Source organism: Sciurus vulgaris, assembly GCF_902686455.1.
Source record: "Sciurus vulgaris genome assembly, chromosome: 12".
In the NCBI taxonomy this organism is placed as follows: domain Eukaryota; kingdom Metazoa; phylum Chordata; class Mammalia; order Rodentia; family Sciuridae; genus Sciurus; species Sciurus vulgaris.
Window position 1 is genome coordinate 18167484 of NC_136473.1, and position 27997 is coordinate 18195480.

At 40.1% G+C, this 27997-nt stretch overlaps 1 protein-coding gene across 7 annotated transcripts in view; it reads right to left on the minus strand.

The window, feature by feature from the left end:
• Nucleotides 1-13217: 13217 nt before the first annotated feature.
• The window catches only part of USP6NL (USP6 N-terminal like), a 150814-nt gene continuing 136034 nt past the window's right edge, over nt 13218-27997 (minus strand). For all 7 annotated transcript variants that reach the window (XM_079106205.1, XM_079106208.1, XM_079106204.1 and 4 more), the window contains one exon: nt 13218-17074. In XM_079106205.1, coding sequence (XP_078962331.1) covers nt 15654-17074 — 1421 coding nt within the window. In that variant the 3' untranslated portion in view covers nt 13218-15653. The remainder of the gene's footprint in view (nt 17075-27997) is intronic.

Consider the following 27997-nt stretch of genomic DNA (forward strand, 5'->3'; position numbering starts at 1 on the left):
CCAGGCCCCAGAACAGTTTCCCTGATTTGCTGGTGTCAGGCAAACATCCCAGGTAGTTGATTTCTTCGCAGGAGGCTTTTGAACAGTGCATAGGAGTACGTTTGAGTTCACTGAGCCTCCTGACTCCCTTCTGATGAAACAATATCTATGTGCAGTTTCTGCACCGGGAACCCCAAGTGCCACTCACAGGGAGGTGGGTACAGTAGAGGTATGCTTGTGGCAGTCATGCAGGCAACTGGCTACAGGTTGGGCTAGAGAAACCTAAGAGGACTTGGATTTTCTGTGGCTATCCCCTTCAGATTATTCAACAAAACAGACCGGCAAAAACAAAAGCCCCTGAGTCACCTGCCACCTCTGCTCTCACCCTCCACTCAACACAAGAGCAATGCTTTTTAGTTCTGTCTTCAAAATACACTCAGGCCCCCTTTATTTCTACGGGCCTGAGTCACCAGTGACACTCCTGTTGACAGCGGAGAATCCCGGATGCCTTTCCGGCTGCCACTCACCTCCCGCCCCGCACGTCTTGCCATCCAGCGGCGGGGACTGAGGTGGAAATCACTCCGCTGCTTTGCTCAGAGCCTCCCATCTCTCTCAGATTAAAGCCGGGTTCTAGCTAATTCCGGATCTAGGGGTCTGGCTCCTGTGCCAGGTCCCGCTGTCCTCCACTTCCAGCCCCTGGCCGTCTTTGCTCCGCCTGGCTGGGCTGCCCTCCTGCCTCTCACACACCAGGCCCGCTCCTGCCTCGGGAGCCTTCGCCTCTCCTTCTGCCCCAGAGTCTTCTGCAGGGCTCGCTGCTCAGCTCCATCCCGGCTATCCCCAAGGCCGGCTGCAGGGTGGTCTTCCCGGAGAGCTCGCCCAGGGCCTCCTTCCCTCCTCCAGGCTTTGGTTGCTCCACAGCCTCTGATGGTGATAGTCCCCACCGGCTCTGCCTCGTGCGCTGCCTGTCCGGGAGCCTGGGGCTTCCCTGTTCCCACATGCTGTCCTCCCAGTGCCCGGAAGCTGCCGGACACAAAGCAGATGGTCAGCGCATGCTTGCTGAAGGGAGAGGGGGAAGCAAGAAGGGAACGCAGGGCGCTCATTCTTTCCTTCAGATGACCTAGAAACATCCAAGCTGATCATGGACAGATGCTCGCTTACTTCCGACTAAAACAGAGACCTTTGGTACTTCCTCGGCAGGGAAGGCTGCCCTCCCCTCATCTTTCATGTAGCTGGTAAGCAGCAGAGTCCCCACTGGTCAGTGGTCCAACTTTCAGTGACCTTTGGCACCTCCTCATTGGAAAATGGGGGTGCACTTTAGCTCTTGGGATAGACATCGCCCAAGGAGAAGAGCAGAGCAAGGTTGGAGGTCAAGTCTTCCCTCTGGAATGCCATTTCTTCATGACAGGTCTCCTGTGTAATTCGCTACCCACTTGCTCATGGTTGGGTAAACATGGGTGATGCACAGGTCCTGGGGACACCAGCAGCTTGACGGTTTAGGTGCCTGTGGTGCTGGAGGTGCCAGGAAGGAGATTTTAGTCCAGGTCCTGGATGATTCTGGAGTCTCTGTGTCCTGAAGGAGGCCCCCCCTACCGCTGAGGAGCTGGCTACCACCCCTCAGAATGAGCTGTTCTTCCCCTTCTCAGCAGGAACCATTGCAGATGCTTTGACCTGCTTAGGAAAGAGCACTTGGGGTGACCCCGGGGCCCTCACACCATAGCCTTTTCCTTCCTGCTTTTCTTTGTTTTCATTCAAGCATTCATTCAACAAATGCTGTTGAACACTCACCTAGATTACAGGGATAAATTCGCAATGGATCTTTCTCTTCATACTTCTGTCTTCGGCTCCATTTTTTTTTTTTTTTTTTTTTCTTCCTTTTCCTTTGAGCTCTCTACCTAATGCTGCTCCATGGGGTGGGTTAACTCAGGTCCTTTATTGCAAGAAAGGCTGCTGGCCCCCATGCAGATGGTCAACACAAATGGTCTCCTTGGGGAAGGTGCAGCCCTCAAAAGGCCCAGCTGGATCTTCTGGTTGTCTTGGACATTCTACGACTCTATAAGCATGGCAAATGAGTGGGACCCTGGTCCCCAAGTGGATCTTTTAGACATCCCGTGGGGAAGCCAGGAGAGCCACGACTGTAGATTGACTGAGCCCTGGGTTCTGTGGGGACAGGCTTGTCAGAGCTGGCACTTCCACATGGCACAAGGCCCAGGCATAGCAGGTGGCATAGACACAGCCTTAATTGATAGCTTAATTAAGGAATTAGGTAGGTTATAACTTCCAACCCACAGCTCAGTTAAGCTAAATTTCATTATTTCCTTTTCCTGTGGAGACAGCGTCCAGAAGCAAATAAGGGGTGGGTAGGGTCCCCCAGAGCTGTCGCCAGCCTAGTCTGGCCTAACTGCATGTAAGGCAGGAAGGAAATGCTCAGGAGAAAATGTCACGGGCACTCCTTCCACTTGCTGGAAGTTGCCCCAGGAAGTCCCCAAAGAACCATTTGTCCTGTTCCCTCAAGAGCTCCCCATTTGCCTCCCTGAAGAGGAGAAGCATCATCTCCAACAGATGATACTTCGAAGGCCAGAGACTTCAAAGGTCCTGAACCTGTAAAATTAATGAAGTCTGTGGAGACTGGGAGGAAGAAGACAAATGGCCATCCCATCATCCCTGTCAGCTTGGACCAGGAAGCTGCTGTGCTTCGTGAGCCGTTTGTGCAGCTGCCTCTGGCTACTGTGGTATGGTGGGGGTACTCAGAAACTCGAACTTCCTCCTGATTGCTCACAGGGACCCCTGGCCTTGATCCTTGACTAAGAGCACTAACATACCTGCGGTATAGGACACACAGATCTCAGAGCAATTGGCAGGTCTATGAAATCAGAACCTGCATTTGAAGAAGATGCTCAGGTGATTTGTGTACATATTAAGGTTTTAGCATACGTGACCTGGGCAACAGAATCGAGTCTAACTTCTAGCTAAAATGAACCCTCTAATCCTTATTTTATTATTGCAATAATCCAAGCATTACTGAAGGCTCCAACTAGGATCATTTTGCTTTTTAATTAGGAGAGCAGTGAAAATAACTAAACTTTATCCCGAGGGACACTTACTGGCACGTAGTAGATAGTCAATAACACTATTGCACGAACATGTGAATGACATAGGGACCACATTACATGTACCAATCTACGGGCAACGCGGTTAAGCCTTCAAAGTTTGGTTGAGCCACTTTTACTCCTGTTAACGGAGCTAAAACACTGTCTTGTGACCACATCGGTCGGATTTAAACTGACCTGGCTTCCCATCTCCTGGTTCTTGGGCTGTGGGTTGTCAGATACGGGTGGGGTGCACGTTGCACAGTGTCTTTTTTCTTCCTTTTGGTTTGGGGTCTTAAGCCTGCTTTGAGATGAAGCAGGAGTTGGGAAAGGTGAGGCCTGGTCCCCCCCAGTGGTGCGACCTTGAGCAAGTCACTTGACTATCCTGGGCTTGTTTTTGCATCTGTAAAATGTCAATCTCAAATTGGCAGTTTCAGGGATTGCCCCATGTGAGACCACCAGGAGACAGAATCAAGCCTTCTGGCCCTGTTGTGACCCAAGATGTCCCACGGAGTCCTTGGCACAGCCTTTCAGCTGTGGAATACTCACTGGGCTAGGCCAGGTTCCCTCTGGCCTTTGTTCTCGCATGAATTTGCCAGAGGACTGCATCCTGGACAGGCATGTTGTCCTGCTGCTGGCTATCTTTCCATGGGTCATCATTTCTTTCTTTCTTTTTTTTTAAAGCATTTTTTTCAACCTTTATTTGTTTATTTATTCATATGTGGTGCTGAGAATCAAACCCAGTGCCTCACACATGCTAGGCATGCACTCTACCACTGAGCCACAACCCCAGCCAGCCCCTGGTCATCATTTCTTGTATCAGTTTAGTTGAGTTCTGATTTCCTTCACTTCCCTTGGTTTATCTCAGACTACACCCATAGATGACAGTGAATTAAAAGAAAAATACATTGTACAGTTCCCTTTTCGAGACTCTGATTAAACTCACATACTCCATCTGGTGTTACAAAAGCTCTTTCAAGCCTCCATTCCTTCTCTGAAGTTATTTCCAAAAACCTACCCATAAATTAATAGTTATGGTATGTTTATTGGTCTCCAGGACTTCTGATAGTGTATTGATTCTGGGCAGAAGCTTAGCATCTGGTCTGGCTACAAAATTTAATTTTCTATAAACCACATGTTCCAATCTCATCATGTGGTATTGAGGTTCTAATGCTGCATATGGCCTGGTGCTGACCCATACAGTTCTTTCCCATCTGCAAAGAGGGTTAAAAAAAAAAAAAATCAATACAGAGCATTTTTTAAAAAAGCTAAATCTGCTCAATCTGAAGGATGGCCTGCTTTTGAGTTTATGCTCATTTTCTTTTTATATGTTATAATATTTTCTTTTCATAAACATATTTGATAAAATTCAAATGGATAACTCTGTGACTGTGCCCAAATTGTAGAGAACATTTTGCTGATCCATGAAATCCAAAATAGGCTATCCAGTGATTTTTTTCTTTTTCTTTTTCTTTTTCTTTTTTTTTTTTTTACAAGATGGGACAATCCAGGTTTAAAACCTCCTCCACCTCCTTTCTGGAATCAATAAATACCTTCCCGTTGTTTCTGATCAAGGTCAGACAGTGATGAAAAGACTGGTTTCCCAGACATGCTTTTAAACAGAAGCCTGTAAGCCCAACATCGATTTATTCAGCATGAAGAGACTAGGAGGCATCCGATCTGAGGCTTTCTTCATATTTTGAAGACTTCATATCTCTGAGTCACATTCCTTTAAAAAAAATTATCATTATTGCTTTTCAAACTTTTAGTCACACTGGGCATCATTCTGACCTTCGGTTTCAATGGTGAATTTAATGAAGTACCCCTCCATCCCTAGCCCACCAGCCCAGGGGCACTCAGAATGTGGCTTCTACTCATGCTCCTCGGCTTCCAGGAACCCCAGGGCCTCTGGCCACCTGCTTTCAGGGCTGTCCCTAGAACCTCTCCAATTGTGCTCCCTCTCCCAGTAAAGGAAAGGCCAAGACTGCTCAAGGGGAGGGAACAGTCTAAGAGCCCCGCCCTCGAGGACCAGATTTCACTGAATCCCCAAAGTGACCCAGGTGGAGAGGCAGGCTCTGCTTCACTTCCATCCCCTTTCCCACCTGCCTGGAACACACCCACTCCCCTCGCTGCTCACCTGTCCTTTCAGTGTGGCTCATACGTGTGACCCAGGTGCCTGGCCACATATCAAATTCTCTTCACTGTTTGCCCTAAGACCACTCAAGAGTCTGTGCAGACCGAATTTCTCGCCACCCTCTTAATGACCTTTCTCAAGGTTGTAATTACCAACTCCCATCTCCAACCACTCACAACCTCTGACACCATAATGTTTCAAGGCTAGTCTAAGGCAAGGTCAGAAGCAGGAAAGCCAACGAAGGACCACAGGGGACACTGTCTTGTAGCTTTTTTCACTTACATACCTTTTTCACCACCAGTAGATAAAAAGCTACCTACATATTTTTAAAGCATGAACAGTACTTTTCATATGAATATACTATATAATAACCTATCATCTATCGATTGACATTTTTTTCCTATTACAAAGAATGATGTAATAAACATCCTTCTATGTGCATCTTTTACATTTATTTGTATTTCTGTTCATAGAAGTAGTACTTCTAGAATGAAAGAATATATAAATTCTGATACTGGTAAAATGATACATTTCTGGAGTGCAATTTTCCTTTCACTAGTGTGGCATGAACAACATTCTTTTTTGTCAATTGCCTTTGCCAATCATTGTTGATTTGTTTTTCTAATTAATGGTGATGTAACATATTGAAAAGCTTTGTGCTTCTTTATCTAGACATCTTCTTTTAAGTATTCTTAGCCTGTATTCCTTTTGGGGATACTTTTTAAGTATAAAGGGGAAGAAAGTTGCTTTTAAAATTTTTTTTAAACCAGGGAATGAACCCAGGGGTACTTAATCAGAGACATCCCCAGTCCCTTTTATTTTTTATTTCCTCTAAGTTGTTGAGGCTGGCTTTGAACTTGCAATCCTCCCATCTCAGCCTCCTGAGTGGCCACTGCACCCAGTGAAAGCTCTTTAAACATGAATGGCATTAATCCTTCTCTACACTGACACCCTTCTTACTGAGCTCCTATGTTCCAGGCCCTGTCAGCGACCTGGCAAGGAAGGCCTCCCATCCCCAATTTATTCATGCGACTGTGTCCAGCAAGGTCTGTGGAAAGCTGGGACTCAGCACCAAGTTTGTTTTCAAGCCTGTGTTCAAGCCTGTGTTCCTTCCATTTTACCACTAAAAAGACCTCAAGTAAAAACCCTCAAATATGATTTTAGGTGTTTCCCTGATGGAAACAAAGACAAAATGGAAGCTAGAAGAACCAAATAATAAGTGTGTGTGGAGAGGTGGGGGGCACGTCGCCTTTCTTTTTCCTCAGGCCAAGATGCTTTGCTTGGTAAGAGAGGGAGGTCATTCCCTGTTTTCCATCAAGGGTTTCAAGCCCGAGGTGCTGATTTCTTGCAGTATATTCCTATACAATCGCATTACAAGAACAATTTAGGTCCTAAGTATTAGATTACTGAACCATGAAATGTTGGGCTGTATCAATGTTTAACTTAAAAAAAGAAAGAAAAAACGAGCCCAACTCCTGGGCCCTGCTCCCAGAGATTCTGATTTAATTGGTCTGGTTTGGGCCTGGGCAGTTTTGGAAGCTTTCCAAGTGACTAACTCTCAGCCTCGGCTGAGGGCCACTGTGATACTGTCCACTATCCTAATTCTCAAGACCACACTCTGTAGCTGGGCCCACAAAGAAAATGTGACTTGCCCCAGGTCATGCAGTATGAGTGGCAAACCCAGCAGCTTTGATGGCCTCCGGTCCTACCAGACTGACAACTGCACAGGCAGCTTTGTCGCTTCTTTTCCAATGTGACTGCTTAACGGTTGTTCGTGGGTGCAGACATGGCTGATTGCTCAGAGCCGTCTTCGTGCTCACAGCCCCAGAACGTGTCGGTATTCCCCTCCGCTTTCCTTGCTCCCAGGCTGCACCAGAGCAAGGCCTCACCTCACGGCTAGCAGCAGTGTCCTGCACCCACTGTCATGGTTCAAACCAGGTCTTTTCTCATGAGAGTCACCTTCAGGCTGGAGAAGATCTGAGGCATAGGTGACCCTGGGTGACCGTCCTTCTGGGCCCTTGCCACAGCAGGTGGGGAACCATAAGACTGATGTCGACCTCCCCAGCCGGACTGTCTGCTCCATGACACACGGCCCGGCCTCCCCTCCTCATGGTCTCCTAGCACTTGGACCCATCTGTCCCCAGCACAGAGGAGACAAACAGGTCTAGGGTGGCATGCCCTCCTCTTACACTTGGAGCAGAATCCTGTCCGATGCCTATCCCCACCTCCAGAGTGTGCACATCAGAGACACACGTCCCAGAGGACTGCCCAGAGGAACACCATGAATTTTTGGCAGAGCCTATTACCTCACTCAAGATGGACTTGGCTTTCCTGGGAGCCACAGTTCACTGCTGACTCATATTTAGCTACGACAAAGTTAATCTTTTCCATCTTTACATATGTGCATTTCTAAATCACATCTCTCCGTGTACTATTTGTGGTAGCAACATTTAAATAACTGCTCTACAAAGTGAACCATGCTCACAGGCAGTAAGTAGGGTTTTCTTCATGCTGCCTGCTTTATATTCAGATTATGCCAATTTTCCTCCAAATAAAGTCAAGTCTGAGTTGCAGAAAGTTTAATAATTAATGTTTTAATACCCATGAATACATGAAGTCACAAACTGGAATAAAACCAAGGGATGACTTGTAGAGGTTCTTGAGAATCTTGAAGTCAAACTGATTTCTAATCAGCATGTTTTCCATAACGATACATCCTTCCTCCCTCTCCCTAACTTACCCATCCTTCATCCCAGCTGCTCTTCAGTGACAGTCTCTCTCATCCCATCCAAGGCTTTTGAGAGCCACATCACCTCCCACTTGTGCCTGCACCCACTGCAATCTGATCGTAGTTCTAAGAGTGACACCATGACAGCAAAGAGCTCCTGTCAAACACAACCTGGCTTTTCAGTCCCACGACACTGACCACCATGTCCTCCTTCCTAGAGACCCTGCTCCCCCAGCCACGGCACCATCTTTTTGAATCATGCCAACTATGCTTTCCCTTTCAGGTTATGTGTTAGTTTACCGTCCTTATCTCTGTGCTGGCATGAGTCTGGAGATAATATCACAGATTGCTGGTGTGTGATGAACTATGCCAAGCACTTCATACAGATTAACGCAATCCTTCTAACAACCTTCACTCTACAGATGAGGAAGTGGATCAGAATGTGGGCCCCTTAGGGACAAGGACTCATCTTGTCACCTCATGATTTCACTAGGATATAGAATAGTGATTGGCCACAGGTGGAAAGTCCAAACCCAAGTCAGTCTCCTTTAATAACTGGGCACTCAGATATTGTGGACTCAGTCCACAATTGTCCCCTCTCCTTGTGGCACCTCTTAAATGACATTTTACAGGTGAGGAAAATGAGGCCCAGAAAGGGACTCACCGCAGGTCACATGGCTGGAGTGGCAAACTCAGATCTGGCGGCCTGCAGCCTGCTCCACCCAGTGGACGCATGCAGAGGAACGTCACAGGTCTTCTTCAAAGATCACTCCGCTGGGTGGCATCATCCCTGGTTGGGTACTGAACTGCCATGATCTTGCAGCTTCAGCCATTTGGGTCAACACCCGAGGCTCTCCACACCCTTCGCCAGTTGGTCTTCCTCCCAGGGTGACTGCTCTCTCCTGACTCTACTTCCTTCATGCTGGCAAGTCCCAAATCTCTCTAGAATAGCCAACTGCCTGTCAGACAACACCATCTGTCAATCCCCAGTCCTCAAATTCCACGTCAGGACAGACGCTGCTTTCCCACCAAACCTAAACCACTTTCTCTCACCTCTTTTCACCAGATGGTGGCCCCACTACCCCTGTTTCCACCCAACCTGAGAACCACAGAAACCAATCTTGACATTCCTCTCCCCTAAGAGCAGAACATGCTGTTTCAGAGCAAAGTCCATTCACAAGAGAGTGGGAATGGTTTTAGCAAAAGTTGTACAAGACATATGCTAAATATACAAAACCCTGTGACAGAAATTAAAGAAGATCAAAATAAATGGGGAGACATTCTATGTTTATAGATTGGAAGACTCAGTATCGTTAAGACAACCTTTCTAAATTTTGTATAGATACAAAATAATCCCTACCAAAACCCCAGCAGCTTTTTCTGCAGAAACCAATAAGCAGATCCTCAAATTTATATAGAAATGTGAAGGACACAGAATAGCCAAGTAAGAAAGCTAACCTCTCCATCTCTGCACATATGAAAACATGCAAAATAGGAGGATGCATACTTCCCAATTTAAGAGTTTAAAATTCTTACATATAGTTCAATTGACTTCTGACAGAGAAGTAATGGGGAAGGGACTCAGTCTTTTTTTTTTTTTTAACATATGGTGCTGAGATCACTGGCCATCCACTGGAACTTATTTCTTACCCTGCACTAAGAAAAAAAAAAAAAAAATCAAAATAGCTCAGAAATGGAAATTTAAGAGCTGAAACTGTAAAACTTCCACAATACAGCAGGAGAAAAATCATTGTGACCTCTAGTTAAACAGAGATATACAGCACTAAAAGCACAATTCATAAATTGGATTTCATTAAAATTAAAAACATGTTCCCTTCAAAAGACATCAGTTAGAAACTGAAGACAGTCACAGGCTGGGAGAAAATATTTGCAAATCACATCTTATTAAGGACTTGTATCCAGAATATATTAAGAACTCTTATTATTCAATAATAAGAAAACTTAATTAAAAAGTAAATAAAATATTTAAACAGACATTTCACTAGAGAAGATATACAATTGGCCCATAAGCACACGAAAAGATGCTTAACATCATTAGCTATCAGGGAAATGTACATCAAACCATGAGATACCACTTCACATTCACTAGGATGCCTATAACAAAAAACTCAGATAATCACAAGTGTTGACAAGAAATCAGAACCCTCCCTCCATTGTGGGTGTAGCTGCTTTGGAAAACAGTCTGGAAGTTTCTCTAAAAAGTTAAAAGATATGTCCACATAAAAACTTGTACACAAATGGTCACAGCAACATGTGAAAACAATCTGCTGGAAACAATCTGCATGTCTATCAACTGATAAATAAGCACAAGGTGACATTGCCACACAATAAAAAGAAAATTACTGATACATGCTACAAGGATGAACCTGAAAGACACTGCTAAGTGAAACCAGAGGCAAAATACCTCTATTGTCTGATTTCACTTCAAGAAAATGTCCAGAAAGGACAAAACAGGACAGAAAGTGATCAGTGGTTGCATGAGGCTGAACATGGGAACAGGTTTGAATTGAAAGCAGGCACAATAGATCTTTCTGAGGTGATGGAAATGGTCTAAAATCAGTTGTGATAGTGATACAATTACTACAAAATCTTCTAAGTATAAAATTGAAATGGGTGAATTTTATGATAGGTAAGACACGCCTCCTTAAATCACATCAAAGGTAGAAAGAGACACACGTGCTGGGGATTCAAGTCCTGGCTCTATTACTTTCCAACCGTGTCACTAGAGACAGTTACCTGAACTTCATGCTTAGTTTTCTCATCTGTAAACTGGGAATTATAGTAGTACGCACGTCATAGAGTTATTGTGAGAATTAAGTCAGTTGATACACATAAAATGCTTAGCACAATGCCAGACACATATTAAGCAGTCAATGTTAGCTATTTTTCTTATTAGGATTGTTAGAATTGCTTTTATTTAGTTTTCAAGTCTTACTTCATTTAGTCATCAGTTCTCAAATTAATCATCTTTCTTCACAGCTTCTTCCCTGGCCTGACACTCTGCAGCACTTTCAGATAAAGGACTCTTCCAGTCTTCCTAACCAGCTCCAAACTCACTCCTTCACATCTACTAGCCTCCGCAGCCTCAAGGACCAGAAGAAATGGAAACGTAAGCATAGCAAAATCCGCCCCGATCAGGCTCAGTTGCATATAAGGCCCTCCATGTCAGGTATCTGTGGGATCTCTCCCTCCTTTGCAACCTCACCCCACAGACAAACGACAGCGGCAAAACCTCGCATGCATGCCACGCAGCTGCTCTTGCCACTCATCCCTCTGCAGAACTGTCCCTTTCTCACTGCCTCTTGTCTACGATTCTAATCTTTTCAGGCTCAGCTGAGACAACTCCCTCACAAGGGGTTCCTAAGGCTCTCGAGCTGGGGTCACTTTCTGGCCTCTGTGCCTAAGGAAGCCTGTGCACATCCCCAACACGGAATCAAGACACAAATATTATAAATCTGCCTCACATCTTGAGTGTGGACTCGGCACAGTTCCCTGGTACTTTGAAGATGCTCAGTAAGAGGTTGACTGCTCAAATGAAGGGTTAACTATTCAGTATTTTCTCAGCTCTTAGGCTTTCAAATAGCTGAGCTTTTAAAAACATGTCACTTAAGGAAAGTGGGAGCCAGAGGTTGTTTGGGAAAATGAAATCTTAATAAGGGTCTACATGTTTTGAAGGACTATTATAAATAGCAAATGAGAGAGTTACAAGGTCATGCTACCTTCCATGTGAAGCCATTCACATTTTAACTAGCAGTTCATCAGAATTTGCAAAGATGGCTGGCAATCTTAATCTTTCCAGTAAAGTTTTTCCTAAACTCTTAAACTAATAATTTATAAAGAATTTTTGAGCTCGCAGTGAGAATCTTTGGGAGGATTTTTAAAGGGAGCTTAATAATTAAACTAAGTTAGAAGGGAAAAAGTATAATTACCTGATATCTGGATTCTGTCCAGATAGTATAATTTTAGTGGTCTGGGATGGGAATCCCAGCAGAAAAGAAATTTTAAAGTTTACCAGGTAATTCTAAAGAGAAGCAAGTGTCAAAATCCACTCTTAAGAAATCTGAAATTGTTCCTTTCTCAGATGTCTCATATATAAAATGATGGTATTATATTTAGACTTATGGGTAAGTAAAAATTCTTCTGAAAGTAAAATGTATCCAGAGATGTTATATAGATTGCTTTCTCCTATTTGCAATAACTTGGGTCATCTAAAAAGTAAAGTTTGGCTGGGCGCAGTGGTACATGCCTGCAATCCCAGTGACTTGGGGCTGAGGCAAGAGGATCACAAGTTCGAGGTCAACTTCAGCAACTTAGCAAGACCCCCATCTCAAAAGAAAAAAGAGAAGCACTGGGAATGTGGGAATGTGGATCAGTGGCAAAAACCAACCCATCAACCAACAAGGAAAGTTGACCCCTTCTACTTGGCCAATAAGCATCACTATCCTGATTATCGACATTTAAAATCTACTGAAGAACAATTTAAAGCAACAAAACAACAAAATCCTCAAACCATAATCTTTATACATGTATTAACAGTTTTTAGTTGTAGATGGACACAAGACCTTTATTTTGTTTATTTAGTTTTTTTTAATGTGGTTCTCGAGATCGAACCCAGTGTCTCACATGTGCTAGGCAAACACTCTACCACTGAGCCATAATCCCAGCCCTCAAACCATAATCTTAATAAGATCAAGGTACATACACATCATCAAATGCATACTAAAATAAAGGTATCTTTCTAAAGGGAAACTGAGAATAATAACCTAAATTCAGAATTAGAAGCTGTAGGTCCTCTGAATAAATCTGTATTTGTAGACATGGCATGTTTTTCTCTCATCATGAAAGTGGAAAGAAAAGGAATGCAAAGTACTGACGAGTTACTGTATTTGTGCTCATGATGTAAAAGGACCAAGAAATTGGAAGCCACTGCAACTACCTTAAAGTTACACTCAGTGTGACACAATTTAGTACTAGAATCTCCTTGAAACGAAAAAGGAATGTTAAAATAATTACATCTTTTGTCCAGAAATGTCCTATAGACTGAAGGAATCTGAGTTTTTCAAAAAATGTTCTATCATTGATACTTTGATGCCTGCATTTAAGAATCTGTCCATTTTTAAATAATCCTATTTAAAAAAAAAAAAAAAAAAACAACAACTTTTAAAACCCTTTGAGGCCCAGGATCTAGTTTCTTTAACTTCTCAAACTAAATACAATACATATATACATAAATAAATTAAAAAAAAAAAACACACCAAAATGCTTAATATGTTGGGCACAACTGTCATAGAGAATAATCAATTGTAAAATACAACAAATGCATGCAATTACAGAGTTTCAAAACCAATCTCCATATATTTTGACCCATTCTGCCAATATTATTTCATCTTTTATCATTTCATTATCTTTTATTAAAAAATAAATTTGAAAGAGTAAAACTGTATGGTGGCAAAATAATTTCAAATTAAATTCTGCTTAAAAAATGAACATAGCTACATTTTGTAAAAGGGAAGACTGGAAATAATATCTTATTGTCAATATTGTCATTAAATAAGGGAAAGATGATGTAGTTCTAAATACAGTCTTACTGGAAATTAATAAAACACAAAACACAGAACTGCAGCATATAAAGTAACGTGGTGGACACTGGGCAACATCACTCAATTGGAAAGGAGCCTTAGAAGCATCAGGGATGCAGCATTTTGCCACATTTTAAAAATGCACATAAAAGACACAAAACAAAATACACTTATTACTTTTAGCATGTTAAAAACAATCACATCAAAAAAAGTATACAGATAAAAAATGTCATAGATGACATAAGAAAATAGTGTGTGTGTATATATATATTTTTTGCATATATATATAAAATCTGCAGTATTTACCACTGTTGATATATATATATATATATTTCAGAGCAGCTTGGGTGCTGCTTTCATAAACTAAATTGTACAGCTTGGTTCATTACAAGTCACAGAATCATAGTTTAAAAATTGGAATTACTATCCTTAGCACATTTTTATACACATTTATTTCTCAGCTTCCACATGATCTAAATCAAGAACCTGTTATTTTATCAGGAGTTTGAGCTTCAGTGTAGTGTTCGGCTCTAATACACTGCATTTGTTTTGCCATTTAAAAACATCATTACCAAGTTGATTAAAATTACATTAGACTCATTATATACATAAAAATATTGTCACATTCACTAGCTAAACAAATGTTATTTGCATTTTAAGACATACTTTTGTACCTCAAAAGCTTAAGAGCTCCAACTTGCAACAGGAAGAGCCATCTATGTTACTTTCTAACTTTTTGTATTCTAGTATGAGCACAATAATGTCCAAAACAAGTTCTCCAATTAAAAACAACTTTCTTGGAGTGCCCAAAATTCTGTCAGTGTTTTGGTAACTGTAGTGTAATAGAATATTTTTAGACATCACTGATTGTTTTAACCATGAACCTGAAGTTTTTTCACAGAAAAGAAAAAATAGTTTTGAAAGTTTGAAAGTCACACTGTATTTTTTAAAAAGATCAAGACCTAAACACCTATTAATAGTTAGAATCTTTTTTTTTTTTTTACAATTTTAACATGAATAATGTAATGGCCTGATAATTGCAGCAATATCCATTGATTACATTCTTTAAAGAAAATGCCAGAAAATGATCATGTAAACTACTGTCTTGGGGCCCTTCAAGGTGAGGCCCTCCAAGAATTTAAGAGGCAGAAATGAGAAGTAACCAGACTGTTAATCCTTCTTTCAAATGAACTTCAAAGGCCTTCCATTTTGCCCCTTGAGTGCTGCATGATCGCTAAGCTGCAACTTCTCCTGCAGCATCCCGGTAACTGGCAAGGAACCGTGTGCTCTGAACACCGTCAAATAAGAGCAGAGCCAGGAGCACAACAACACTAAGAATGATCTGGGGAAACGGATACAAGGAGCGCTGTGCCTTTGGCCATAAACTTACCTACCTGCTCTAATTTTTAAGCACCATTAAGTGGTCAGCCTTTCTCTCCCATGTCTTTATTTTCAGATTGAAAGAAAATGGCAGCCATTGAAGGAGAATGATGAGCATTCTGAGATACTATAGTCACAAAGTCAGGGCAAACTTCAGTCAGTTTAGGTCCCAGGTTAAAAACATGAGGGGGAAAAACCTAGACTAAAAGACAAGTTAAGAAAAAGAAAAAGATCATATTATTCCATAGATCTGGAGTAAGAGTAGTTTTAAAATTTTTTTTCTTCAAGTCTGTGTTCAAATGTGTATGCACAGATGCCTACAATATCTATTAAAAGACATATTATACATAGCCTTAAAACACATCTGTTCTACAGTTTCTCAGTGCTTTGTTAACATTAGCCAAAACAGAATGGGCCAACAGAATAAAAATGTTCAGTTTTTGGAGAAAGATATAAATGAAACTGAGTAAAGGATCATTATTGTGCGTGCATCCCTAAATGCTATTGCTATGTTTCCAGGTTAAATTCTTTTTAATAGGTACAGTGATGATGCAATTTAAAATGCTCATCTTAAGTAGCATCTACATGTGGGATGAAAACTTCTACATATTCTTATTACTAATATATATATCAGAATTGTGCGAGTTGTTTAGGAGTATAAAATACTGCTTTGGCAATTACAAACATAGCAACGTAGGTTTCGTGTGGTTTCTATTCTCTTGTCTTTTGCAAGTACACAGAAATTCTCACAGCAATACTGATTCTTGAACAGAAAGCCCCTCCCGATTTCTGTAGTGATATGCTGGAGGTGAGGGCCCTGCATACTGATACCCAGCTGAACTGGCATCTTCTCCAGCTGGTGAAGTTTTATACCTCACTGGACTCTCTACTGAAACTGCTGGGAGATTATGGTCCTGAAAGGGTACGTGTTGAAAGGCTGAATATTTTGGTAAATTGCTTAAGTGACTACGGTTAGTATCTCGAGTCCACGATTGTCCGTGCATCTCAGGTCTATATGTATAACTAACTTCTGACCATTTTCTGTTATCTGGCAAATAATCCACTGGAGGAATGATGAATTTTCCATTCTTTGGTGACCCTGAATTGCCTGAGTATCCCCCAGCACCAATATCAACAGGAAGAACTTCTATTCGACTGGATGGTAGTACAAGAGGTGTTGGGCGGCTGTAGGATTTCTCTGGAGAAACATCAATTGACAGAGTAGAACCATAAGGTCTTCTGGAAGGACGACTTTGAGTCCCAGGACTGATCTGTGGAGGTACGAAGCTGCTGTTAGCAGTGGGGATGTGTTTTGGAGAATTTCCATGGTAAATAGGGGGACTGCTGTAGGATGGTGGGTGCCCAGTCCCTCGATCGTCCCCTTCTAATTGGGGTGGATACCTTGTGTAGCTTGGAGGCTGGACTTTAAAAGTAAACTTGTTGGATACTTTTGATGGACTAGAACCTGGCTCAGCATGCTTTCTTGGGCTGTTAGAGTAAACAATGTTCCTTGGACTGTGAGAGTAAGCCCTTTCTAGTGCCTCTTCAGCAGAAGTTCCATTTTCATTCTCACTCCCAGGTACATTGTCATACTGGGACGCGTTGGAGCCTCGCTTCCCATCGTCAACATCCAAAACCTTCATCTTCTGCCTTGTGTTTGAAATCCGAGGATCAGTAGAATTTGGGATGGTGACTGTAAGCGTAGGGTGCGCTGATCTACTTTTGCCTTCAATGGTGTATTTGGCAGTCCTTTCAATAGCGGAAATATCTGAGGGTTTATTCCATTTGGGCATAAATTCCTTTCTGATATTTGAAGTTGCATTGCTATTTTGGTTAGCAGCTGCATGGTTATAGTGCCCAGAATCATCTTGTGGACCCAATGCAAGTTTTCTTTGAAAAGCTGCCTCATCTTTAAGATTTTTACTATCCTCATCTACTGACTTCTGCCTGAGCTGCGTGACTCTTTCTGGAGTACTAGTTCTATTATGATGGTGGGGTGAGTGCTCATGCTTTTTGGAAGGTGATGATCCACTTTCTCTTCTGCTGCTTATATGGGGACTGGGCCTGCCAACACTCCTTTGTCCATTGCTCAGGTGATTAATGCCAATGGAATGACATTCAGGTGGAAGCTGCCCCAAAGGTTTCTTTGGATATTCATCCTCTTTACCTAAGGGGAAAGATAAATTCATAAGTAAAATAAATACCTGAGTAAAGAGTATCCAACTTAAGTACACATTAATAACTGCATGCTTTTTACATATGCAAGCATATGCATAAATATACATACTTTCATACCATGGAATTTTAATGACTGTTGAGAAGTATTTTTTCTGGAAAGACCAATATTAAAATATACCAAAACTCAAAATCTTATTAGGCAATGTGTATATGTAGGAATAGTTCGTAACATTATGAGCAAGATTCACTGTAATTGTCTAATATGATTCCTGTATTTTGTTCAGACATATTGTTATGTGTTTTTCAAGAACGCAAAGCTGATATTCTATTTCCATTCCTAACACAATTCTGCAGGGTGAGTAATTCAGTGTCTTAACATTGTATCACTTTAACCTATCTCGACTAAAATGGTTTCAAAATCTCGGTAAAACTTCATATCAACTTCAAGCATGTCTGTCAAATTTAAAATTCAAATGATGACCTACTGTACCGTCAAAGTACCTTCCTTAGTACAATTTCCTGATAAAAAAAATTCTAACCAGAAGTTAAATTCTTAAAAGATCTTACTTTAAATCCAAAAAGAGAAAAAAAAAATTAAAGAAAGAAAATTGTATAAGTTTTGTTTTATATTTTAAGTAATTAACAGAAAATTCATGAGGAATTGAATAAAGGTGAAATAAACTGGTCATTTAGTATGAAGTGTTTTAAGCTGATCTATTATAACACAGGTAGTCATTAAATACCATCATGAAAAAAACAACTGGCTCCATTTGCAAAAATTTCAACTTGTTTTTCACCTGTTACCACAAAATAATGTATAGTCACTTGAAAAAAAAAAATCCAACAATAGCTACTTTAGCTACAATAGCTATACTCTGCACTGGTCCCCATGCTGAGCAACAGCCCCGTTAGTGAGAACACAGACAGTGTCCTTATTAATGTGAGCTCAAGTCTTGATGTTAATAAACCCTGTCGATTCATCATCAAGCTCCCAGGTAAGCCCGTTTTCTTCTTCCTTTGACCAGGCAGATCTCAGAACCCAAGGGCCTCTGAGAAACATGGTCCCTGTGTTTTATACATGGGAAAGCAGTCTCAGAAACGTAGAAAAAGCAATTAAAACAATCAGGGTAGGGCAGCACAGTGAAGAGAACCATCAAGAACAAGGCCCTCTGAACAAAGGCCTAGAGAAGGAGAAAGGCAGAGAACCCCCCAGGTACAAGGCCAGAGGACCCACAGAGCCACCTCACAAGGACACTGACTACAATGAGGACTTGGGAATCTGTGTGGAGTTAAATGAAAAACGCTAGAGGCTTTTCAGCAGGGAGTTACAGGAGCTGACGTTTACCTTAGAAAGATCACATGAAATGGCAGATTAGACTTAGACTGTGGTGATCATTAAAGATGATAATGGTAACAATAACTGCTAATACTATGGAACACTTGCCATGAATCTGTCACTGCTCAAAAGCTGTACATATGGCAGAGGACCCTGGCTGCTACTGTGTTTTGGTTTTTGGTTTTTGAATAGATGAGAAGCCTGAGACAAAGATTAACCTGTTGAAGAGTTCAAGGCTAGTAAGCAGCAGACCCAGAGTTGATTCTAGAAGTTTTGTTCTTTACCCTATACTATAAATGGGGCGAAAAGCAGTGAGAAGAGGTTTGTTTCTGGGATACATTTTTAGGGAAGAGTCTACACACTTGCTCAGTGTGTTAGATGGGAACTGTAAGGGAATGAACAGAGTGGTTTAATGACAGCGACAATACCATTCATTCAGCAAGAGTTGGCATATCAACACTGCTCTTGTCTTTTTATAATGAAATTATTTTATGATACATAGAAAATTATTTCAAGTGATAACCCAAACTGTAAAATGCTTGTTATTCAGAAGAGTTTTCTTTGCTTTACAAGTGTTGTATGTGAAATGACCACAGCATTGCTAGTCTGGCTTCTCACTAGTCAACATACGAAATACATGGAATTGAGAAGCTGATTCATATGTAGCCCAAATCAAGAATAGCCATAAGCAGTTTTTCAGGTTAAAAGCTAATGAGCGGGCTGGGGTTGTGGCTCAGTGGTGGAGTGCTTGCCTGGCATGTGTGAGGCACTGGGTTTGAGTCTCAGCACCACATATGAACAAATAAAAAATAAAGGTCCATCGACAACTAAAAAAATATTAAAAAAAAAAAAAAGCTAATGAGCAATAAAAATAAAACTGCTCCAGAGTCTCCAAAAAGTTTTATCAGCTCTATGAATAGTTATCTTCTTAATCCCAGATAAACATATTAATCCCTTCTTCCCTGTTGGCAAATAATTCCAACAAAAAAAAAATCATCAAGAAGATATAAATACCTAAATAACAGAGGGTTGGAGTGTGGCTCTGTGGCAGTGCACTTGGCTAGCATGCGTGAGGCCCTGGATTTTTCATTCCCAGCACCACCAAATAATCGAATGAACCAACCTATGTAACAGAAAAACTGAATGTATGAACTTTCTTTTGGTTTCCTCTCTCTGACAATTTTGTAAGCAGAATACAGTAAACTGATTGGCTAGTTTAATGGCTGGTTGACAGTTCATCAGGATAAGAGTATCAGTTAATCATCAAAGTACCCTTTACAGGTTGGTGAGGAGAAATCCAATGAAAGCATAAACATTTAAAAGCAAAGGAAAACCGTGGCACCAGAAAATGGTCAAGTCACGCCCACAAAATGTGCTGCCACAGGGACAAAACTAGATTTGCTGCAAAGATCTTCAGCTGAGCCCTTTGGCTGTCCCCCTTCTTTATTCACTGGCTTATGGCTGTCTGCAGAGAGAACCATCAACTTTTCGTTCATATAAAATCATGTTAAATGTTTTAAAAATCCTCCATAGCAGAATTAAAAAAAAAAAAAAAAAAGCAGAGTAGAACGGATCTGAAACTGAGCAGCTACTGTGCTGTGCACATGTTTTCCCTGGAACCACACTGCGGGTGGAGGCTCGGTGCTCTCAGCCTGACTGCAGATGCCCACAGACTGCTTCCAATATTTCAATCTTCATCAATTCACAATTCATGAAACTTAATTCATCTGAAATTAGCTGTTTCAAAGAGTAGTTATCCTTAGGTCTATATCCTAAGTCTCAAAATTGATTTATTTCAATTTTAAAAAATTATGGACTGCCTTTTCTGTTAGCAAAAAGTCACTTATTATTTATCATTTATTCTTATGGTTTTGGCACATTTTTATTTAGTCAACAATGTAATGAAACCAACTACACTGATCAAAATTTATTTTACATAACTACGTCAAAAAGACAACTGACTGAAGCAAACGTGGAAGACAGACTGGGGCAGTAACAAATCCACAGAGGAATCTAGAGTTTTCAAAACTTTGCAGATTCCATGTTGCTGGGAATGGTCAACTTCAGGTTGGCTTTCCAAAGTGTTTTCCACAGACACTCAGGGTTAGCTACTTTTTGATGATGAGGGACACGAAAGGGTACCCCACTTCCCTTTCCTTGCAGTGCAGGGGATGGAACCCAGGGCCTAGAACATGCTCCGCAAGCACTCCAACAGTGGCCACACCCCATCCAAAAATGGTACCCTTTTAAAGTGTGGTGGTCAAGCATTTAAACAATATTTTTAATTTGTACTAAGTGAACAAAATAAAATGTGTGATTACTTCCCTTATCCAGATCTTTGTAATGGAAAATGGATTTGCTGTTCTGGTCCTCACATTGCCTTGCTGACCCTTTTCACAAACACTGTTTCCCAAACCTGCATATGTCCAAGGTTAGTGTGAACAGTACAGCTAACAGGAACAAATGACCTGATTTTGAATCCTGGCTCCCATTTTGAACTTGTATAAGTAATGTAACCTTTCTCAGTCTAAGATTTCTTTTTTATAAATGAATTTATATATGCCATAAGGATTGGAGTTTATATGAACAAGAAGTCCAGCATATTTCTTGGAATACAGCAGATATTTAGTAACTTATTATTACTCAATGCTCTATTATTTTTAGACAAATTCAAAGCACAGATTGATTCCTATGCAAGTTTATCTTAATTTTGACTCATTTCTATGTGAGATCTCCCTGAAATTTAACAATTATACCTCCCCATGTAATGCCATGTAATGCCAACAACAAATCTAAACACTGTGCTATCAAGTCTTTCATCCAAATAAATTATTACAAAAACCAAACTGAGTAGGATAAAAGATGGAGCACCTTAACTTCTTAAAATATAAAATATAACAAACTCTTAATAATATCAGTAAGAAAACGAAGTGTACCACATAGAAAACTAAATAAAGAATGTGAACAGGAAACTCACAGAAGAAAGAAGGTAAATATACCGTAACTTATCAGAGAAGTACAAGTTAAAGTACTTCTGAAGTTAGTATATCTCACTATTGTGGGTTTGGAGAAACAAATTCTCCAATTTGACAATGCATATTGAAGCTTTTGATCTAGCATTTCACCTTTGGAAATTTAATAATTAAGGCACATGTAAAATGTTTGCTTTAAGAATGTTCCACACTGCACTGTTTTTGAAAAATTATATACTCTAAGAGTTTCAAAATCATGAAACAAATGTGGTAAAATAAGTTATGGAATATAAAATAAACTCAGCAATCTATTGCTATGCTAATATATTTTTAACATTAATCAGGAAAAAAGCAAGTTATAAAAGCAGTATAACCCACCAAAAAACAGGCACAAATCTATATATGTCTACAAAAATGACTATAAGGAATAGATAGTGGTGGTTAGCCTAAAAAATTCATCTTAGACTGGATATTATTTTTGCTATACAATTTTTTACTATGAACATGTATTGCTTACACAGTAAAGAAGTATAGAGTCTAAAAGCACAGAATATATATCTTCAATAGGTAGGATGATATGAATTTGCCCTTTTGGTGTATGACCTACAAGCAGTATCTTTAGTTCATTCCTAAAAGTGTCATGACTTTGTGAAACACGTTATCTTTACCTAACTATGCTAAGCTAACAGCATTTTTCTGATTCGTGAAGTGATCTACCCTAACCAATGATGAAATCAGATTAATCATGCATGGCAGTCTTCATGGAACCATGATTAATGGTCACCTTCTTTGGTGGTTAAGTGCTCAAAAAATCCATTTTTCAATTAATCCATTTATTGATTCTTGCCTTAGACATCACACTTACTGATTCAGAATTTACATTATCTAACTTTTATTCCTTTTAAAATGAGGAACTACATTTTTCTCATCTCCATCCTTTAAACATTTGTTTGGTTCTGCGATTTTTCGAAGATGACTGGTAGTCACAGCAAACTCATCTCAAGTTCACTTAGTCAGATGGAATATTCCAGAATACCCTCGCTCCAACAAGTAACTGGTCTCATAGTCACACACTGTGTTCCTCTGGCTTCAAGTTCCTCTTATCATATGTATTCAAATTTTTCCCATTCTGATCCCTCTGTCATCACTAGTATTATTTTCACATGCTAATGATATGCTCTACTTTTTCTGCACAAAATTTGATTCAAATAAATTAAACATTTTAGTCCAATCTCCTTTTAGAGCTATCTTACTTGAACTACCATACATATACAAGCACACCAATAGTGTGCTTGGTCTTTGTTGGTTTAAATGTCTCTCTTCACCTCTAGGCAACTAACAGTAAGTAAAAGACTCTAGCATAGCAGCTGTGTATGTACAGGTAGCTACTCGTGGGCCAGCAGATTCACAGGAATCACCTGTGCCCTCAGCCTGGGCTCTTTTTAATAGGTATAATATTGCTGCTGCTCACTCCACTCACATTTTTAACTCGGCTTCATGTCTAAAATTTCATGTTCCCCTTCTCCCTCCTCAAAACACAGGAGTTGAAGAATTATTGCCCTAATTAAGGGGAAGGTTTTTGTGAAGATATCGCTTTAATGGTACTTTTCACCAGTGTTTGGTCATATTAAGTGGCAGGTATTTTTATGCCAGTGGTAGTAATTAAGAGTAATCTGTTCCAAACAAAACACAACAAAACGGAAGAAATGTAACAAGATGCATTTTAGAATAAAGGCAATTCAAACATTATTTTTCTCTTAAAAAAAAAAAAAGAAGAAGAAGAAGTCAACAGAATACCTTAACTTCTCCAAAAAGATAAAGGAAAGGGTCCCCTTTTAAATCCCCATAGGCTGATCCACCTTTGGTCTTACTCAGGTCTCTGTCACCACCCAGTGGACACCACATCAACTACAAGATCCGCAGATGAACTGCCTTGGAGGCATTAGCAGTTTTTTTCACCCCAGGAGACATAATAACATAAAGTGCTGAGCATGCTCCCTGAGCAACGTTCTACTTTAAAACTGCAACAACTGAAAATACGTACTTGGTCTGTTCCAGCAGTTTTCGGTAAGAAATGGTGGAAGTGACTGGTAAGAAATGGTGGGAAGTGACTGCCGGGAGAATTGTTCAACTATTCGGTTACCCTATACCCTCCAGATCAAATATTAAGTCCAACTGAGTTTTATAATATTCTCACAAAATTATTGATTTAATATATGTAACTGAATTGCAAATTATTTTATTTAATTTACCCATCAGCCAGAAGAATACATAGTTCAAACATTATTAGAGCCTTTAACAAGGTGATTAAAAGAAAAACAGTTATTGAAGTTGGGCTTGTAGGTCTGACTTTCTTTTCAGCAGATCAGCCTTTAAAAGACAATGGAAACAAAGGACATAACTATTAACAAATTTCTCATTGTAAACCCATTCAAACCACACAATTCAACAAATCTGTGAAATAATTTAACTTTAACAACTCACATTTTGTGTTCCCTAGAGTTTCAATTCATACACATAAAAAGTACAATGTGTGGAACACTGATTTATATAAATAAAAATGAAAACTCACTCAAACCCTCTTAAAAGTGGGCATCCCCCTGCCCCCCACCATAGTGCTGCATGCTGGGCAAGTACTCTATCATCAACCACTCCTCCAGGCTCAGAAATTTTAACACACAATAAAATTGACTTCTGTGTACAAACAACACAGAATGATTCATCACTCCAAAAAACTGCTTTGTGCTAACCTTCTGTAGACAGATTTTTACTACCTAAAACAATTAAAACCTCATTCATTTCAGGTGGGGGAAAAAAAAACTTGAGTGTCAACTATCTGCCAAGCACTGCATTCATGCCAATAATGCAGAATTGTGGTTACTGTTCTCAAGGAACTCACTCCATCCAAGAGATGTACTAACACAAGGGGCCAAGCACTGGAAATGAGGGGACAGGATCATGCTGAATTCAGTTCAGGAACAAAATACAGGTGATCAAATTCCGTGGGTTTGGAAAGATCAGGGGGCTCACTGAGAAGCCTTCAATAAAGTAATGATGCTGAAGCCACATTGTGAAACTTAGCAGAATGATGAAAAACAACTGGAAATTATTAGGAACGTTCCTGGAGGAAAAGCATGTTACTGTGAATAAGCAGCCTCTCCCCACCTTTAACCCCTTTAACTGTGACCTCTAAATAGTACCCATTTTGGTGTTATGCACAGCACTGGCTTTGGAATCAGGCTTGGGGGCAACTGAAATGCCTGTCACTTACTAAATGTATGACCTTGGGTGAGTACTTAACCTGGAAGACCAAGTTTCCTCTTCTACAAGTTACCGATAATAACTGATGGCAAAATTACAATGAAAACTACTAAAAATTAAAATAAATGACAATGTAAGAATTATGGCCTTAACAAATAAGAAACAAATGAAAAGAACATATTATTCCATAAGGTTCAAAGATCTCTGAAAGTATAAGGTAAAGATAAAAAACCAAAGAAATGAAAATCCAGTACACAAGGTGGGAAGATGAGGTCTTCCTTGAAAAGGAAGGAGAAGGCAGAGTGCAACTGGAATCTAAGACAGCTAGATCCTGGTACAAAACTGCCTAATGGCATCAACCTTGTGAAAACGGAAAGCGAGGCAGCCTCAAGTTGGGGTCGCTGCCAAGAACTCAGATGGTGTCCTAGTTTGTAGTTCCTCTAGGTATCCCAAAATTTATATGAATAAAACATCTTTCAATTCCCGAAGATCTAGAACTAAGTACAGACAAGTTTTAACTTGATTAATTGGATTCTCTTTAGAATCAAATACATGATCAATTCTGTATTTTTTTGCATGAAGAGATTTACTTGTATTTCATATATTGCTTATTTTACATATTAATATTTATGAGAATTTGGCCACAATTAGCCTTTTCATGCCAATATAAAATATGTAAATGAACCATGATCTAAGCTTTTGATTTTAAACTCTCAAGCAGTATAGAAATATTTAAGAGATTTAATGTTTGGCATATTCTTACCTGTAAATTAGATTTATGAGTTACTGTAAAATTGGAGGCTTTGTTTTCAAAGTGAAAACTGATTATTTAAGTGAAATTGGACACATCAGATTTATAAATACAATTTAAAATGTAACTAAAATTTCTTTAGAAGGGAATGTTAAAATTTTCAAAATTTAAAAATAGTAGGCTCCCCCGCCCCATACTAGAAATGGGAGCCCAGGGCTTTCACATGCTAGGCAACCACTCTACCACTGAGCCACACCCCCAGCTCTATGGTAACTTTTAAACTGAATTAAACATAAAGAAAAAACAGGTTTCCTAATTTTCTACTTGAATAAACAAAGTACTAATTTTAAAAATCTAAATAAACCTGTGTATAGAAAATTGTTCTTCAAAGTAAAAACAAAACAAAAAAAACAAAAGCAAACCTTCATTAACAAATATCCATTTCCAAAGGAATGTTATTTTTCTTGGGGAAAAAACTGCATATCAATCATTCAGCAAGGAGTCTAACAGTTTGCTGTTATCATTACTATTATGCTGCCTGGTGGTTCTGGGAAGGTGGGGAGGATGAAGTGGGAAAAGAAGAAGACAAGAAGAGTTTTTTTTATGCTGAACCATGGGCTTTAGATTTTCTCTCATAAGCACTGCACTGTCCTAGGAGGGAATGGGCATTTCACACCACCACTCTGGTTCTGTGAGGAAGGGACACTTGAGCCAGGGGCCCCAGTTTATGATGCTGCTGCTCTGGGAGAGAAATGTTAGATGTGTTAAGAACTAAAAGACAACTTGATGAGCTACTGCACAGTAACTAACGGGGTGCCAGGAAGTGGAGACAGCAGGGAGAACGAAAAGATGGGTGTTGACCACTTTGTGACAACAGGAAATACAGAAGAGAAATAGGGAAAGCTTCAGAGGCTGGGTAGGGAGATAACCGACTCAGTTAGACATCCAGTCTATAGTATCTGAGGGGCAGGCGGGTGAAGATGACCACATACAGTACTGGCAAAACAGGTCAGAACTCAGAAGTTCCCAGGACCAAGATCTTGGTTGTGTGTACAGACTTGGAAATCATCTGAGACTGCTGTGACTATGGGAAGCTGAACTGCCCAGAGACAGTGTGCACATAAACAACTTTATGTGACTCATTTTAAAGACAGCTCAAGAATAGAAACCAATGAAGAAAAAAGGGAAGGAAGGAAGGAATGGGTAGGGAGGCAGAGACCAGAAGCAAGACTAAGACAGAGCAGTTCTCTGGACTGAGAATGAAACAATTTCAAGTTGTGATGCATGAATAATGCCACTGTGGTAGAGCACGAATGAGTGTTTTCTTCCTACGTTCCAGTCAAAAACTGTCACTACCAGTACAAAAGACCTATGAAGGAGAAAATGCAATGTGGAAACCAGCAAAGTTCATTTTCTATGAACAAAATAAAAAGTCCAAATTTCTCTAGGGGAAAAAAAGCACATGTATCAGAGCCAAAAACAACAAAATGTTTACTTAAAAAAATTCCTTCAGTTTTATATTTTCTGATACTTAATAAAAGATAAATTTGAAAGTGGCTCTCAATTATTCTAAGAAAAAAAAATCTCTTGATTCTTCTACATATGCCATAAGCTATAACTTTTGGCCAAATTAGCAGGCACAATAGAAAAACACGGTTTCTAACCAAAATGACTCACTAATTCACAAAAGCTCTGCCACCAGTTTCATTTGAATAGAACATAAAAGAAGAAAAGATCAGTAAGAAGAAAAAAAAATTCAGCATTTATTCTACCTTTTCAGTAGGAATTACAATTTAAGGTAACCAAAAAGCTATAGTTGATGAAGGCGGGAAAGCTCTTTGTTACAGAAGAAAGTCTGCCCCAAAATTTAATTTAGGCAAGGATTATCAATGGAGGCTTGAACCATTAAGGGAAAGGTTAAAGGAAACCGAGTATCTGAACATTAAGCCATAAATTACTTGCTAATTGAAAAGGTGTTTTTTAAAAATAAAGGTTTATTTAAAAATTTTTAATTAATCTGGTCCTAACTGCCAAACTCAGCATCATTCATAGTTAAAAACAAAAACCAAAAAAACCTAGTCACTATGTGCCTCCTGTTTAATCTTAATCTAATTAAATTGCTATATCTAACTTCTAGTTTGCAGAACATACAGATGCTAGAGGAACAAGTTAAATGACATTGCAAAAGAAAACTAGACAACTCCAGAACATGGGATATTACACATGATAACTGGACTGACCTCTATGCATGGGGAGGGAGGGAAGGATGGATGGGAGGAAGGAAGGAGGGAAGGAAGAAAGAGGGAAGGAAGAAAGGAGAAAGGAAAAGTAGGATGGGGTGGGTAAGAGGAGAGGCACACTGCTCCATGTCAAGAGTCTGAAGAAGCACATCAAACACAAAGGGTGACTCTTGAATAAATCTGCTGAGAAAAAGTTAAAAAGGCAGTCTGGGGACAAGTGGAAACATTCAACAAGCAACTGGCATGAGCTGACATTGGGGAATCACACCGTTAACTTTGTTGATGTGACCATGGCACCATGGTTGGGCAGAAGAGGTGAAGTATCCTGACGTCTTTATTTTCACTTTCAAAA